The sequence below is a fragment of the Zosterops lateralis genome, assembly GCF_965231275.1.
Source record: "Zosterops lateralis genome assembly, chromosome: Z".
In the NCBI taxonomy this organism is placed as follows: domain Eukaryota; kingdom Metazoa; phylum Chordata; class Aves; order Passeriformes; family Zosteropidae; genus Zosterops; species Zosterops lateralis.
This window is the reverse complement of record NC_139800.1, coordinates 439,521-454,880: the sequence shown is the minus strand read 5'-3', so window position 1 is coordinate 454,880 and position 15,360 is coordinate 439,521. Positions and strand designations below refer to the sequence as shown.

The 15,360-nt window shown below is 53.2% G+C and overlaps 1 protein-coding gene across 1 annotated transcript; it reads left to right on the top strand.

The window, feature by feature from the left end:
• Nucleotides 1-9,257: 9,257 nt before the first annotated feature.
• On the top strand, nucleotides 9,258-13,815 carry LOC310922710 (alpha-N-acetylneuraminate alpha-2,8-sialyltransferase ST8SIA3; the record flags this gene model as incomplete). The annotated part of the gene is made up of 4 exons (XM_083883456.1): nucleotides 9,258-9,436; nucleotides 10,549-10,671; nucleotides 12,356-12,913; nucleotides 13,145-13,815. 4 exons carry the CDS (start codon nucleotides 9,258-9,260, stop codon nucleotides 13,425-13,427), a joined length of 1,143 nt encoding a protein of 380 aa, XP_083739582.1. The 3' UTR covers nucleotides 13,428-13,815.
• Nucleotides 13,816-15,360: the final 1,545 nt, after the last annotated feature.

The window sequence follows — 15,360 nt, the reverse complement described above, 5'->3', positions numbered from 1 at the left end:
ACTGTGGCACAGCTGGGAATGCTTCTCTTAGGAATTCTGTTAGAAATAAGCAGATCTTTGTCCACTGGGCAAAAAGGAATTCTCATGGAAAAAAGCAGGGGAAAGGGAAGCAGGTTTTGCCTCACCTCTGGGCATGGTGATGCCAGAGGGCTCTGCCTCTGCTGTGGTGGAAGATTTCCAAGCATGGGAAACCACAGAATCCCAGAATGGTTTGATTTGGGAGGGGTGTTAAAGCCTATCCAGTGCCACCCCACCCTTCCCTAGCCCAGGCTGCTCCAAGCCTCTCACCACAGCCTGGCATGGAGATCTTCTCCTTCCCGGACCCCTGGGAGCCCCAGCAGGACACAGCACCTGGGAGCAATGGGTGATAGAGGCTGCACATGTTCCTGCACCAGCAGAGCCCACGCTGCTCCAGTCCTGCCATGATAGACCTGAGAATAAAGGCCCTGACTGACGGATGGATGGCTAACATCATCATTTGTGCTGCATTTTCCTCTCCCGCCGAGGATGAGCTCCAGTTACTCCCATCCATCTCATTCTTTCAAGTCATCTTCATTCTGCAATTTCCCCTCACCCCGAAAAGAGTCAAAGATCGATCCATTTCTTTCCAATTTCAGCCGGGGAGAGGCAGAGGATGCCTTTTGCCTCCCCCAGCACGTGCCTGTCCGCGTTCCTCCCCGTGGAGAGCGGGAGCGCGGCTGGCTGGGTATCGATCCCTCCCTGGGAAGTGCTGCAGCCCGTGCCCTGACCTCCTGCTCACCTGCCACAGACAAAGGCACTGGCCTTCGGGTCTCTGCCAGGCAGAAAAGGAGTTTCTCCCCTCAAAAAGGCAAAGGGTCTCCCAGCCAGGATGGCAGCCTGCGAGCTCAGCCATTGCCATTCTGCAGCAGCACAGAAAGGAGCTGGGAATAAATCCTGACAGGAGGAGGGTGAGCCCTGCCCACATCTGCACTGAGTTGTGTTTGGTCTCAGCTGCTCCATTCACAGCTAGGTGGGACTCTGAGGATGGCAGTGGGGGACATGGCACTCAGATAAAAAATGGAATTCCCAGCTTGAAACACCACAGGCCCACACATCTCTGGCACAGCACGGGCACTGTCCCACTAAATCCACACTAAATCCACACTCCAACACATCCCTGTTGTGCCCCTTGCTGTGCCCGGTAACAAATCTGATTTAAGGTGTCATGCAGCAGGTGTTTAATTATCAGAGACGGGGCTTAATGGCATTTGTGTCCCAGCAGGGAGCAGTTTGGATGCATTTTGGCTCCAGGAGCAGGCAGTGCTGCTTCTCAAACTCCCTCTCTGCTAACAGGTGCTTTTACAAGCATCGTTAAATGAGACGGATTCAAAATAGGCCTGGTTTTCCCACCTGATCAATAGATCTGAAAGGAACGATGCCAAATATCTGGAGTTATTGTGCAGCACTGATGGCTGTCAGGACAACGGGCAGAGCAAAGACAAATACACACCTTTGCCTGGGTTATTACTTTAAGCCCGTTATTATCATTATTATGGGTGATTAAAAATCCCATTAATCAGATGCTAAACAGATTAAGCCCTATGAATTAATTTTCTGGAAATAACTAAGACAAACATTCTGCGCCGAGCTCATTTAATGAAATAGAAGCTGTTTATCTGCAGAATTAGGGCTCGAGCGTAGCTGAGCATCGGCTGGAAAAATCCAGCACGGTGTGGGCACAGGCTGGAGCCAAGGCCGATTTTTTACCCATTCTAAGTAAAAGAAAAATCTTGCAGTAAGTAATTTATGATACATTACACAAAGAGCTCATTAGCGAGGGCTACCAAATAAAATTACAGTCAGTTAGGAAATAATGCCTTGATTTAGTGTGCGGGGAGAGGAGGCTGAAGGACAGAGGAGCTCTGAGCTCTGCTGGGGCACGGCCCTGTCTGCTCCACTGCCCAGGAGTGCCCAGGGCCTGACACCTCTGGGATGTGATGGCAGCAGCAGCAGGAGGAGGTTTCTAAGTTGTTTTCTTGGTAGCAATTTCATGGCCATGTCAGTTCATTATCATGACTAATTGCTGACACTTTTTTAATGACTGTGTGTCACACAGTTCCACCTGCTGCTGGGTCCAGACAACTTTAGGCCTGTTCAGCAATGGGGACCAAGAAAGATGAGCTGGAAGGAGAAGCCTTAAGGTTGAATTAAGTATGTAAAATATCGAAATATAAGAGATAAATAAAAATAAGATGTCCTCTGGTATGTTAGCAAAACAGGGAGCTAAGCAGAGGATTTTATTCCTGCTTTATGTGCACTACACACAACCTCCAGCCAAAACCCCTGGAAAACCATCTTTTCCTACAAGATGGTTCTTACCGGCTTTGCCATTAATGACAATGATATAGGAAATGAACATTAATTGATTTTTCACCACCACCTTTCCCTGCCACAATTATGGAGTTGCCACTGAGCGCAAAACATTGGAAGCAATGGGGTAAAGAGGTTTCACTGTGGTGAAATAAAGATGAGAACCATGCAGCTGTGGCAATGCCCTCATCCTGAAATTATCCAGCTGTTCCTGCTGCTATCCCAGCCCTGGGGTGGCCAACACCTCCATCTCCAGGGCATTGCTCTGGTTCCTTTTCTGTTGAAAGGAGCTTCACAGCCCAGTATCCAACCTCTAAAGCATCACCAGGAACCAGTGGACATTCCCTTTGCATCCATTTATAGCCTTCCCCAGAAACTGCCCATGGAATTGCTGTTTCTTGTGTCTGTTTTAATAAATGGGTATGTTTGTTATTGCTGTTGAAAGTTCCATGTTTGGCCTTTTAAGTCATTTGATTAGGAAGTAGAGAGAATATTTTAGCAGCAAGAGAAGGCTCTCACAATCAGCACTAGGAGGAATAATCCAATTTTCTTGGCAAAGAAGGGCAAGGGTCCTTCTAGGAGGTCAAAGCTCCCTTAGCACAATTAGAACTTTAATTAATGAAATTGGTTGAGCCTCCACCAGCAGAAGCAGCGCATTTGGGGAGCTCTGGGAGTGGAGACAGCAGCTCCCTAGTGGCTCTCCTGAGCCCACCCTGGGCTCCCAAATGCACCCAGACCCAGGACATTTATTCCAGAGATGCAACTTTGGGGCTCTTGGTTGAACACCGAGAGCCAGATTGGCCTCCCCAGCAGCTCTGCGAGGAGCGGCACGACTCGCGGTGTGTCGTGCTGTTCAGACATGCTGTCTGCAATTAATATTGCATAATGGCCTCCTGATTCCTAAATTATGTATTTCTCCTTCTCAGCATCGTGTGGTTTTTTTTACAGGGTTAATTATTTTCCATCATTCTGCCTTTAGCAACAGTCGTCTTAATTAAGGGGGCCAAGTTCCGCTCTCATTCCTGCCTGGCAGATCCTAATGAAATCAATGGAGCCGTGCGGTGTAAATGGGAGGGACGCCGGCCATCCAGTAAAAATAAAACGTTCCCTCTCTTGTTGATTAATGCATAAAATTAACCCGGGCTTCATCTCCAACTCCTGAGTGAGTGAATCACCGCAGAGCCCCCTCTGGGGGTGGTTTTCCACGAGCAGTTCTGACCTTGTGCTCTGTCACCACTGCAGCAGGTGCTGGGTGCCCTGCTCTGATTATGGGTGTGAGAAACACAGGAGAAGTTTGCATCAAGTCACTGCCACCTCTCCCTCCAGTGGCTCCAGACAGGGCTGAGCTGATCCCTGTCCCTGTGCTCCTGCCCAGGGCTCTGCCAGCAGGCAGATGCCCCATGTGCTGTTCCCTTCCCGGGGTCAAACACCTGAGGGAGGCATTTAAACCAGCCCAGAGCCCCATCCCTGGCAGTGCCCCCGGGCTCACTCCCTGCCTCTCCCCCCACACCCTCTCCTGCTGGCACCAAAAGGGCTGATCCCCCGTTATTCCTCCCTGGCTTGCATTTCCTGACAGCCCAACATTAAACCAGGCCCAGGCAGCCATGCAGGGGAGGCTCCAATAAGTGGATCCACATGCAATATTCATGGATGGCTTCAGAATAGTTACAGATCCATCACACTTGGCAGCGGGATGGGGATGGCGTGCTCTCCTAATGCTGGGCTTAAGCACCTTCTTGAACCCGAGCCCTGTGGATGGATGACCGCCTGGAGCCGGGGGTGCCGGCACTGTACCACTGCTGGTCTGTCCCATCTGTCCTGCCAGAGCCCCCTGCCCGCTCCACAGGCCCCCTCCCACCTCAGGGAAGTCCCTCAAAGCCTTGGGGGACCTGGGCCTGTGGGCATCCCTGGCTGCTCCCAGCTGGAGCTCTGGATAAAGCCCCCTCAGCGCAGGGAAAACAAGGGAGCCACTGGAGCTTAATTCCCTCACTCCGGGAAAGGTTTGTTTACCAGCTTCTGGCCAGCACCACGCTGCAGCTCCAAACCTGATCTCATCCCCCAGGATTAATTTTTACACAATCATTCCGCAGTCTATGATAATCACTCCATAAAAAAAAATGAAGAGATTTGGGATTTTTTCCCAGCGTGGAGGATTAGGTCTAAAGACGAGTAATCTGCAGGAAGCTCCGCTGCATGCACACCACTAATCGCTCCCTACCCTTCCCAGCTTTAGCTCTTTCATTAGGATTTTGCACAGTGGGGCTGCCTGTCCTTGCTGAGCTCAGCTGACACAGGCAGGCAGACACATCCCAAGGGATGCCAGTCCATGGGGAGCAGCAGCAGCAGCCTGGGTGAGTGGCAGTGCCATGAATCCCTGTGGTGCCATGAATCCTGCAGTGCCATGAATCCCTGTGGTGCCATGAATCCTGCAGTGCCATGAATCCCTGTGGTGCCATGAATCCCTGCAGTGCCATGAATCCATGTGGGGCCGTGCATCCCTGCAGTGCCATGAATCCATGTGGGGCCGTGCATCCCTGCAGTGCCATGAATCCATGTGGGGCCGTGCATCCCTGCAGTGCTGGGGACACAGCACCACCTCTTTCTCCACTACAAACAGGAGCCTCTGGAATAGGCTCCCCACTCTGGGATGTCTCTGGTTTCCTTGGGAAGGAGGTGAAGCGATAGGCATGGGAGACATGAATGCAGCATAACAAACCAGGTGTGGGATGGTTTTAAAATGTAATGAACTATTAAAAGAAATGATGAGCTTAAATCCTGAAGCCTTCAGTAAGTTCCTGGTGGTTTAACTAGGTGAAGAGTGAACTTACCTGTTCCAGGGGCAGCTGTCTCTGTGTTCTCCTGGGCCCCCAGGAACCTCCTTCAGCTGCCAGCCTTGCCAAGCCTGGCTTAACTCACCGTGGTCCTGCACCAAGGGCAGCAGGGAGTGGAGGAGGCAGCAACACACATCCCAAGCCCTCCTCATGGGCACACCAGGGTTATTCCCATTGTTTCCCACTGAGGCTTGGGACTGAACTCCCAAAGATTCCTGACGGGATGTGACCCCATGCCTGAGGCTCAGCGGGCTCCTGGCACTGCCAGAAGGGTGAGAGCTCACAGGCTGAGAGAAAGCACTGCACGTTTTAGAGTCAGGTGGAGAGATGCTCCCGTTGTGCCCAGCAAGCATTTTTCCAAATATAATTAAAATAAGTACATCTCTGGGACGGCTCTGACCACTGGGATAAGGATGCAACGCCAGGTTTTTTAAAACAAAATAACGTAAGCACTTAGAAAAGGACTCGAGCAGACTTTGGGTACTTATGTTCAAAATAATTGTCCCAGGAAACCCGATTCAGCAGCCACCCAGGCTGAAAGCACTTAGGCACACGCGGGCAGGCGTTCAACAAAGCATTTAGTGACCCCGGCGCTGCATCAGCAGGAACGCGGGGCTCCGGGCAGGGAGTGACTCAGGGAAACGCGGGGCTCGGGCGGACCAGGGCACACCCGGGGTTCACCTGGGTTCTACCTGGATCCTGCCAGGGCCCCACCACGGTCAGACCTGGTTGTATTTGTCCTACTGGGATCCCACCTGGCTCCAGCCTGAATCCTGCCCAGCCCTCCCTGGTCCCACTGTGGTCCCGGCAGTGTCCCCTCTGTGTCCCCTGTTTGCCGCTGGCTCCTGCCTCTGTGGCTGCTCCCGCTGCCTTAAGGGCCGGGATGTGAGGGTTCCTGAGCCCAGCAGGGTGTCCCAGGAGCCGCAGGAGCTCGCTGCTCACACCCTTCCCCCGGGAATACCTTTGCAGCCCAGGCTGAGCTGCTGTAATCCAGCTAAACGCAGCCGAGGCGGGGGGATGCTGGGGTGGTAATAAATTCATGGATCTTCACAGCCCAGCAGGCTGACAAGCACCTGGTTTTAAAGAGACTTTAAAACCACTCGGAGTGCTGTGAGGCAGACCGAGAACCCCTTATGCTTGGAGACCCCAAACACCAGCTTCAAAGGAGGGAGGGAAATTGCAAAGATAGCCTGGAAAAAAGTGGATTTCAGTGGGGGCAAACCTTCAAAGCACAAGTTTCCTGCACTCTTATAAAGACCGTGTGCCTTTTGCATGAATAAATGAAAAAGTGGGAGCATTTTCTAAAAGTGCACACCTAACCTGACAGGTGGTTGGTTCCTCTGCTGGGCTGTAAAGCAATCGATGCTCCTGGCTCCTTTCATGTGGTGCAGCTGTGCTTCTCCTCGATGGGACCCCACCCTCTGCAGTGCCAGCCCTGCTGCCCCACGGCTCTGCCCCAGGACAGGGTGTCTGTGGGTGCCCCGAGAGCAGGTCTGTCCCACTGCCCAGCTGAGAGGCTTCACACACAGCCTCAGATCTCAGCTAACCAGGTTTCCTGCCGCTGCTGGATTTTCCTGACTTTAGAGCCGCTGTTTCTCACCAGCTGAGGGCTCAGCGTACCCGGGGCTATCCCGGGGCTGGTGAGAAGCTGCTGGCAGCCCTTCCAAGGTGCCCCTTTGTCCTGCAGGCAGCTTGCAGAGCACCCTGTGAGCAGTGAGAGCACGGGCTCCCAGCCCAGCGGCTCCTCTGGAGCTGCCCACCGCCCCGAGCTGCCTAATTGAGGCGGGAGCGGTACCTAGGCCTCCCCGCTCCTGCCGCAGCCTCCGGCGAGCCGAGCTCTGTGTCAATTACAGGAAAATCAATGAAGAGACTGTTCAGGACTCCTTTTCACCATTCAGCACGGATGATATCCTTCACTTTCTAGCACTGATTCATTTACTTTCGGCCTCTCCAGGGGCTCCTGACATATTGCTATCTCTGAAGAATCTGAAGCAAGAACTGCCTTTGTTTCCACTGCAACTTGTTGGTGGGGCTGGGGCTCACTGAGGGTCAGGGGAGAGGCTGCAGCACACGGCAGGGGTTAAACATTTTCTCACCAAAACACCTTCCCAAGGTCCTCACAAATCTCTTTTGCATGGGGAAAATGGGTCCAGACACAGGACCAGAGTGGCATCAATGTCCTTGCTCCAGCTCCAGGCTGCTCCAGGTGAGCTGTCCCCAAAAGCAGTGACACAAAGCAGGAGTGCTGCTTCTCTTGTTGGACAGGGCTCGGAGCAACCTGCTCCAGTGGAAAGTGTCCGTGGCAGGGGCTTGGAACTGAAGGGTCTTTCCCAGTCCAGCAGCTGCAAACTCTCCTGCAAGAGAAAAGCCAGGAGAGTGGTGAGGACTGTGATAACCAGGGCTGCACAGGCTCACCCTGGGGTTTATGCCCACCCCCAGGAATCAAGGTCAGAAATTAGGGGAGACAATATTAAATATTACAGAACTGGTTTCTAAAATATTTAAAGCAAAAATCTGTAGTTGATTTATCCTGGGAAGCCTAGGATTTCCCTGGGGACACCATGCCCTGGGTGGACAATCAGGGACACCAGGAGACAGTCACATAAAACGCCTCTGTCCTGTATCAAATGTCCTGTATCAAACCCCTGCTGTTTCCTGCATTCCCAGCCTCTTCTCTCACTCCACCAAAGCCACAGACATCCCACAGCAGCCAGATTTAGACCTCAGGCCGTTCTCTGGCCCAACTCCCACTGCAGGCTGAAGAACCACAGTGATGCAAACCCCAACCCTGCGAGCTCCTCATGTTCCTGCTCTTCAAAGAGAGCTCCGTGCGTGGAGAGCGGGTAGGAAATAGCCCAGAGCAAGGACGGGGCTACAAAGACAGGATCTATTATTTATGAGGCACTTCAGTGAACTCGGGGCTTGGAGGCAGAGTGGGCTGGGGGGAGCTTTGTGAGGGGAAAAATGGAGTTTGAAGGAACACTGAGAGTGATGCAGCACACAGGGGTCGTGCTCATAAGAGACATCCCTGGGAGTGCAGAGGGCTCTCTTGGAGCTCACATGGGATTTGCTCTGTGGTTTAGGGGGCAGTTTAATGACCCGTGCTCCAAACACCAGGCTTTTAAAGAGCAAGGAGTCTTCTGAGCCAGCACAGGATCTGTGCTGGGCAGCACAGGCTCCCACAGCTCCATACATGCCACTCATGATCTACAGTGTCACAGGGAAATGGGAGCTGGGGATGCCGTGCACCCACCCAGACAAGGGTCCTCCAGCAGAGGCACAGGGTCCCAAAAAGAAGCACAGGGTCCCCAGAAGAAGCACAGGGTCCCCAACAGAGGCACAGGGTCCCCAGCAGAGGCACAGGGTCCCCAGAAGAAGCACAGGGTCCCCAGCAGAGGGACAGGGTCCCCAGCAGAAGCACAGGGTCCCCAGAAGAAGCACAGGGTCCCCAGAAGAAGCACAGGGTCCCCAACAGAGGCATAGGGTCCCCAGCAGCCTGAGCTCCCCATGGCTGAGCCACGCTCAGCCCTGATCAATATCTGGGGGCTCTGTGGGGTCCCTGCAGCCCCAAGTTCCAGGGGAGTCCCTGTGGCTGCCAGGCTGGGCCACACCAGGCTTTTGGGGGGGTCACTTGGTCACCCCAAGGCAGTGGGAAGGGTGGCCTGGGCACCTGAGGGTTGCTGGGGGAACACTGGGGGTGTCAGGGTGGGCACACTGGGAACTGCTGTGGAGGAGACCCCGGGGCTGCTGGGGGGCACTGGGGCTTTTGGGGGCACACTGGGGACGTTGAGGGCACACCTGGCGTTGTCGGTGGGCCCGGGGGTGGCCCAGGGGTTTAACGGAGGCTCTCTAGGCCTGCCGGGAGGGAAACATGGGGGCGTGGGGGGTCCCCGGGGCGCTGGGCCGTGCCGCGGGAGCGGGGGGGCCGTGCGGGGCCGTGCGGGCGCTCCCGGCTGCCATTTCACCGCCCCGTCCCTCCATTTTCCTGCCAGCGCACCCAGGAGCCGGCCCGGCCCGGCCCCGGCCCCGGCCCCGGCCCCGCCGCCGCCCCCGATGTAGCGGCGCCACCCGCCCAGCCGCGGGGCCGCCTCCGGCATGCGGAGCTGCAAGATGGTGCGGGTGGCCAGCGTGCTGGGGCTCGTCATGCTCAGCGTGGCGCTGCTCATCCTCTCCCTCATCAGCTACGTCTCGCTCAAGAAGGACAACATCTTCGGGGCGCCCCGCGCCGCCGGCGCCGCCGGGCCCCGCATGTACATGTTCCACGCGGGGTTCAGGTGAGCAGCGGCCCCATGGCGGCCCCGGGCCCGGCCCCGCAGCGAGGGGAGCCGGGGAGAGGGGAGGGGGCACCGGGGAGCGGGGCACCGGGGAGAGGAGATGGGGCACCGGGGAGAGGGGAGGGGGCACCGAGGAGCCGGGATGGGGCACCGGGGAGAGGGGATGGGGCACCGGGGAGCGGAGATGGGGCACCGGGGAGAGGGGAGGGGGCGCCGGGGAGAGGGGAGGGGGCACAGGGCAGCGAGGAGCACTGGGGAGAGGGGATGGGGCACCGGGGAGAGGGGATGGGGCACCGGCACGGCCGCGGCCCCGCCGGGCGCTCTCCGTGGTGCTGATGGCGGCGGCCGCGGGGAGGGCCGGGCACGGCCAGTGAGGGGCCGCGGGTCGGTGTATATGGGGTGTGTGGTGTGTGGGGTTTGTGGTTTGTGTGTGGGGTGTGTGCCTGCGTGGGTGTCCTCATGCGTGCTGTATGGATGTCTCCATGTGTCTCCATGTGTGTGCGTGGGTGTCTCCATGTGTCTCCATGTGTGTGCGTGGGTGTCTCCATGTGTCTCCATGTGTGGGGTGGGTGGGTATCTCCATGTGTCTCCATGTGTGTCTGTGGGTATCTCCATGTATGTACGTGGCTGTTTCTGTGTCTCCACGTGTCCCCATGTGTGTATGTCCATGCCTCCACGTATGTGGCTGTTTCTGTCTCCATGTGTGTGTGTGTCTCCATGTGTCTCCATGGATGTATGTGGCTGTTCCTGTGTCTCCACGTGTCCCCATGTCTGTGCATGTGTGTATGTGGATGCCTCCACGTATGTGGCTGTCTCTGTCTCTATATGTATCCCTGTGTGTGTGTCTCCATGTGTCTCCATGGGTGTACGTGGCACTTTCCGTGTCTCCCTGTGTGTGGGTGGGTGGGTACGTGGAGAATGTCTCCATGTGTGTGTGGGTGTGTATCCATGTGTGCAGGTGCAGACATGGGTGTCTCCATGGATGTTCGTGGCTGTCTCTGTGTCTCCAGGTGTCTCCCTGTGTGTGTGTGTGTGTGCCTCCACGTCTGCGTGTGGGTGTCTCCACGTGTCTCCATGTGTGTGCATGTTTCAGTGTCTGTGCCCATCTCCAGGTCTCAGTTTGCCCTGAAGTTCCTGGACCCCTCGTTCGTCCCCATCACCAACTCCCTGGGCCAAGAGCTGCAGGACAAGCCCTCCAAGTGGGTCTTCAACCGGAGCGCCTTCGCCCACCAGAGGTGAGCAGGCCCCTGGGCAGGGCCCGGGCTGTCCCCCTTCCCAGGGGCAGGTCAGGGAATGCAGCCTCTGCTGAGTGCTCTGAGCCCCCAGGATTTGCCAGCAGAGAGAGACTAAGGCTGAACCAGAGCTTTTCCCCAGACACTTGCAGCTGTCCTGAAAGACTTGATTATTTCAGAGCAGGACACCGGGCTGCAGCACACATTACTGTACTAGAACCTGACCCAGTTTCCTGGTGTGCAAGTGGAATTGTCACTACTCCGGGATAAATAGCTGTGGTTTAAGGCTGGAAACACTCTGGGCTGTAACAGCCGTGAAAGGCTGTGTTCTGGAGGCCAAACACACACAGAGAAACTTCCCAGCTGCTGGCAGTTCTGAGCAAGTGCAGTGCTGCTCCTGCCTCCAGCTCTGCTCCAGCTGCGGGGGCAGGCACAGAGCTTTGTACTCTATACATACATCTATTTGCTGATTACATGTATTAAACATTTCTATAAAAGAAAGTAAAACCATGTAGCCATTTAAGACAGCTCCTGCCCTCTTGGACTGTTATTTAGTCCTGCCAAATGCCTGCTGGTTTAGGGCCTGCCTCGTGGCTCTGCTCATGTCCCACCTGGGGAGCAGGAATCTGGCTCTGTGGCCAGGCAGGATGGGGCTGCTGCACCTCGCAGTGCATGGTTTGGCCTTTTCTCCTCCCTTCAGGCCACGGTCCAAGGACAGCAGGACGAGTAATTCCCTTCCAGTGCTGCCACACACTGCCCTCAGGAGCTGTGGGCTACAGAGAGGAGGTGGCACTTTGTCCCATCTTTTCCCCAGGACCTCCCAGGCTGTGTGACAGTGGCCACCCTCAGTGTTGCTCCCTCCCTGGCACCAGCAGCTCCATAAGCCTGTGCCTGTGCTACTCCTCTGATGATTTTAGCTGATGCCTCAGGAGCTGCCTTTGCACTTGTCCGTCAGCCAGAACCCATAATTAGGGCACCCAGTGGGACTCCATTAATGCTCAGACATTGGAGGATGTGAGCTGGAGGAACGGTTGCTTGTTTTCCATAAACATAAGCAAATAAACTCCTATTCAGTTTCTAATTTTATGCCCTGCAAGGGAAATTCCCAAGCAGGCTTGGTTTTGTTTGCTTTGTAAGTATCCCTAATAACCCTTTTAAAACTGCTGCTGTGCTTGCCCAAATATGAATTAAGGAACTATATTTGCATAGATGGAGACAGCCACTGCCGCTTGGTTTTGTGATTGGGAGCTTGTTAATGAAAACATAAATATATATATAAATTGTCTGCCGTTAATTCAATTGGATATCCTGTGTTTGCTTTAAGTGCCTTGTGGCTGCACCAGGAATGAAAGGCACACAGAGCCTGGGCAGAAAGCTGGGTGACTGTGGAGTGTAATGGGAGCTGCACCCTGGTCCCAAGCAGCCAATCCCATATTTTAATCCTGACACTATCCCAAGGGGCACAGGCACAGCCTGTAAAACCAAGTGGAGCCCTAGGTGAGGAGCCAGCTCCCTCATTCCCATCTATTTACCTTCATTTAAAAGCCATTGCAGCATGTTGCTCAGGAAACTACTTCAGTGCACTTAAAAATAAAAGGAAAAATATAAGTCTAGGTGGAAAACAAATCCACTGCAAAAAAAGGGGAAATACAACTCCATGTTTTCTGTTGTTTTGCTCTTGTTTTAGGCAAGAAATCCTTCAGCATGTCGACGTGATCAAAAACTTTTCCCTGGTCAAGAGCAGCGTTCGGATTGGGCAGCTGATGCACTACGACTACTCCAGCCATAAGTACGTTTTCTCCATCAGCAATAACTTCAAGTCTCTGCTTCCTGACGTGTCTCCCATCCTGAACAAGCATTACAACATCTGTGCAGTGGTTGGCAACAGCGGGATCCTGACCGGGAGCCAGTGCGGGCAGGAAATCGATAAATCGGATTTTGTCTTTCGGTGCAATTTTGCTCCAACTGAGGCTTTCCAGAAAGATGTTGGAAGGAAAACCAACCTTACCACCTTTAACCCCAGCATCCTGGAGAAGTATTACAACAACCTCCTGACCATTCAGGATCGCAACAACTTCTTTTTGAGTTTGAAAAAGCTCGATGGGGCCATTCTTTGGATCCCTGCTTTTTTCTTCCACACGTCGGCGACGGTCACGAGAACACTGGTTGACTTCTTTGTGGAGCACAGAGGGCAGCTGAAGGTCCAGCTGGCTTGGCCAGGGAATATCATGCAGCACGTTAACAGGTGGGTGGGCCTGCCTTGCATTTAATCTATACAAATACATCTCTTTCTACAAATATCTCTCTTAACTGATTTTTTCCCCTCATGCCTGATGTGGGAGGCAGTGTGGCAAGTCAGGACCACTCGTTTTCAGAGCCACTGAAGTTTTGTGTCTGCTTTAGAACCAGAGTTTAGGTTGCCTTTTTTAGTTATTTCTGTGCAAATGGATTCTGACTCACCTTCCTGTCTTGCCAGGTACTGGAGGAACAAGCACCTGTCTCCGAAGAGGCTGAGCACAGGAATCCTCATGTACACCCTGGCCTCGGCCATCTGTGACGAGATCCACCTGTACGGATTCTGGCCCTTCGCCTTCGACCCCAACACGCGGGAGGACCTGCCCTACCACTACTACGACAAGAAGGGAACCAAGTTCACCACCAAGTGGCAGGAGTCCCACCAGCTGCCTGCAGAGTTCCAGCTGCTCTACAGGATGCACGGTGAAGGACTGGCCAAACTCACCTTGTCGCATTGTGCCTAAGAACCTAAATCTTGAAGTGCCAAACCATTGTCTAAAAAAGTGCCCAAAACCAAATTAAACATTCTGCAGATAAGAATTCTAAAAAGGAAACAAACCCACCCTAAAATCTTTTCCATAATTTAAAGATGCTTTTTAGCTGCTGCTCATCCAAGGGTTTTCAGCGTATTTAGCGGTGCAGAAGCTTTTATCCCATTCTGTGGATGCGATTTGTGCAGCTGCAAAGTTGAAACATTTTGCATTTCTAGATAAGCCACTCCGTATGTTTTAATATCTGTTGGTATTTTAGCCTTCTACCGAAGGCCCTAAATCTCTTCACTTTATTGTTCCTTCCCATTAGAGCTAGAAATGCTACTTTTAAAAGGTTTTGCTTCTTTTGTATCTGTTGCTCTCAATAGCTCAGCGTTGCCGTGGCCGGCGGAGGAAGCCGCTCGGAATTTCCAGCGCGTCGTCACACGCCAGCTCCTCAGTGTGGATCCTGAGTTCCACTGCTTGGGTATTTTCCTATTTACTGAATTTTACATTTTTTAAAGAATTACAAGAAGAAGGTCACAAAGTGGCTCGTACCTTAGCTAGGTGTTTGTATCACTCTTGGAATACTTCGGTGTTTTAATTCCATTCAGGACAGATCCTAGTCCAGACTAGACAAGTTCTAAGCATGTTCATTCCCATCCATCTGATACCATTCTGTCATTGGATTTCCAAGTTAAACCAACACAATAAATGGAATGAGGCTTCTCTGGAGACATACTGGGTGAGAAAAGTCCCAAACCCTGTCCCTCTGCTGGGGCAGGGACTGGCAGGGTGGGCAAAAATGGAAGCTGGTGCTGGGATTTTTAAAACCGGTTTTTGTAGGGAAGTGAGTAGAGCTGGAGTGCAGGGAAGAGGAAATGCCATTACCAAATTTCCCCCATTTCTGTCTCTAACTCACCAGTCAGACAGCTGGAGTAGTGTCCCCAGTTTCCTGTCACCAACAGCACTCCGAGGCAGACAGGGCAGAAGGTTCCTTGGCACCACGGGAAATCCAACTGTCTGGGGACAAGACAAACAATAGAGTCACCTACAGTTGGGAAGTGTTGGCCATTATTTCTCAGGATGAAGGAGCCTGGGAAATAACTGGGTTTCTGATGAGCGTGCTGGCAAGTATTTAACCATTTTTTACTGTTCTGAGTGAGAACTGACCCCACAATGAAAGAAGATGCAAAATCCAATATTTAAAATGGCACATTAACTTTTCTCAGCTTCTTTACCTGCAATCAGACAAAGGAGATGAGGAAGCACAACAGCCAACCTGAGCAGCCCAGGTGTGTCCTGGTGCTCACTGTGGCACCACAAGCTCTGCAGGGACCCTTCTCCACATGCAGGAGCACACAGATTGTTTAGCCCCAAACTAGAAATTGCACAGGGAAGGAAGAGCTCTGCACTGGTCATTAATGAAGTGCAGGAATTAATAGTTTCTGATATTGTTTCCTGTACAGCAGCCGTGCTCATCACTGGGGTCCAGGGTAAAGCAGTGCCCAGCAATTCTAATCCTAATAGTGATGAGCCCACTGGGGCAGAGTGGTCACCCCAAACCCTTGTTGGAGCCTCTCAACGCCAGATATTTTTATCAAGAGGCATTTTTCCAGTTTCCTGTAAGGACCCATCATTTCTCATCAGCAAATTAAAGAAATGAGAACTATTATCATTATATTGGCATGAAAGCAGGGAGACAGGGAGCAGTGTGCTCCATACAGTTTCTGGAACCTCCCATGGTCCTGAAGAGGGTCAGAACCCCCTGCCAGTCCTGGGCACAGCCCTGGCGTCACCACCAGAACTTTTGCCAAGGCACAAAGAGGCACCAAATGCAGAGGAGGAAGCACAAAACCGACTGCAAATATTTGGAAACGGGAATACAGAAAACTTATTGACAGAGCGCCATATTACATCATTGATT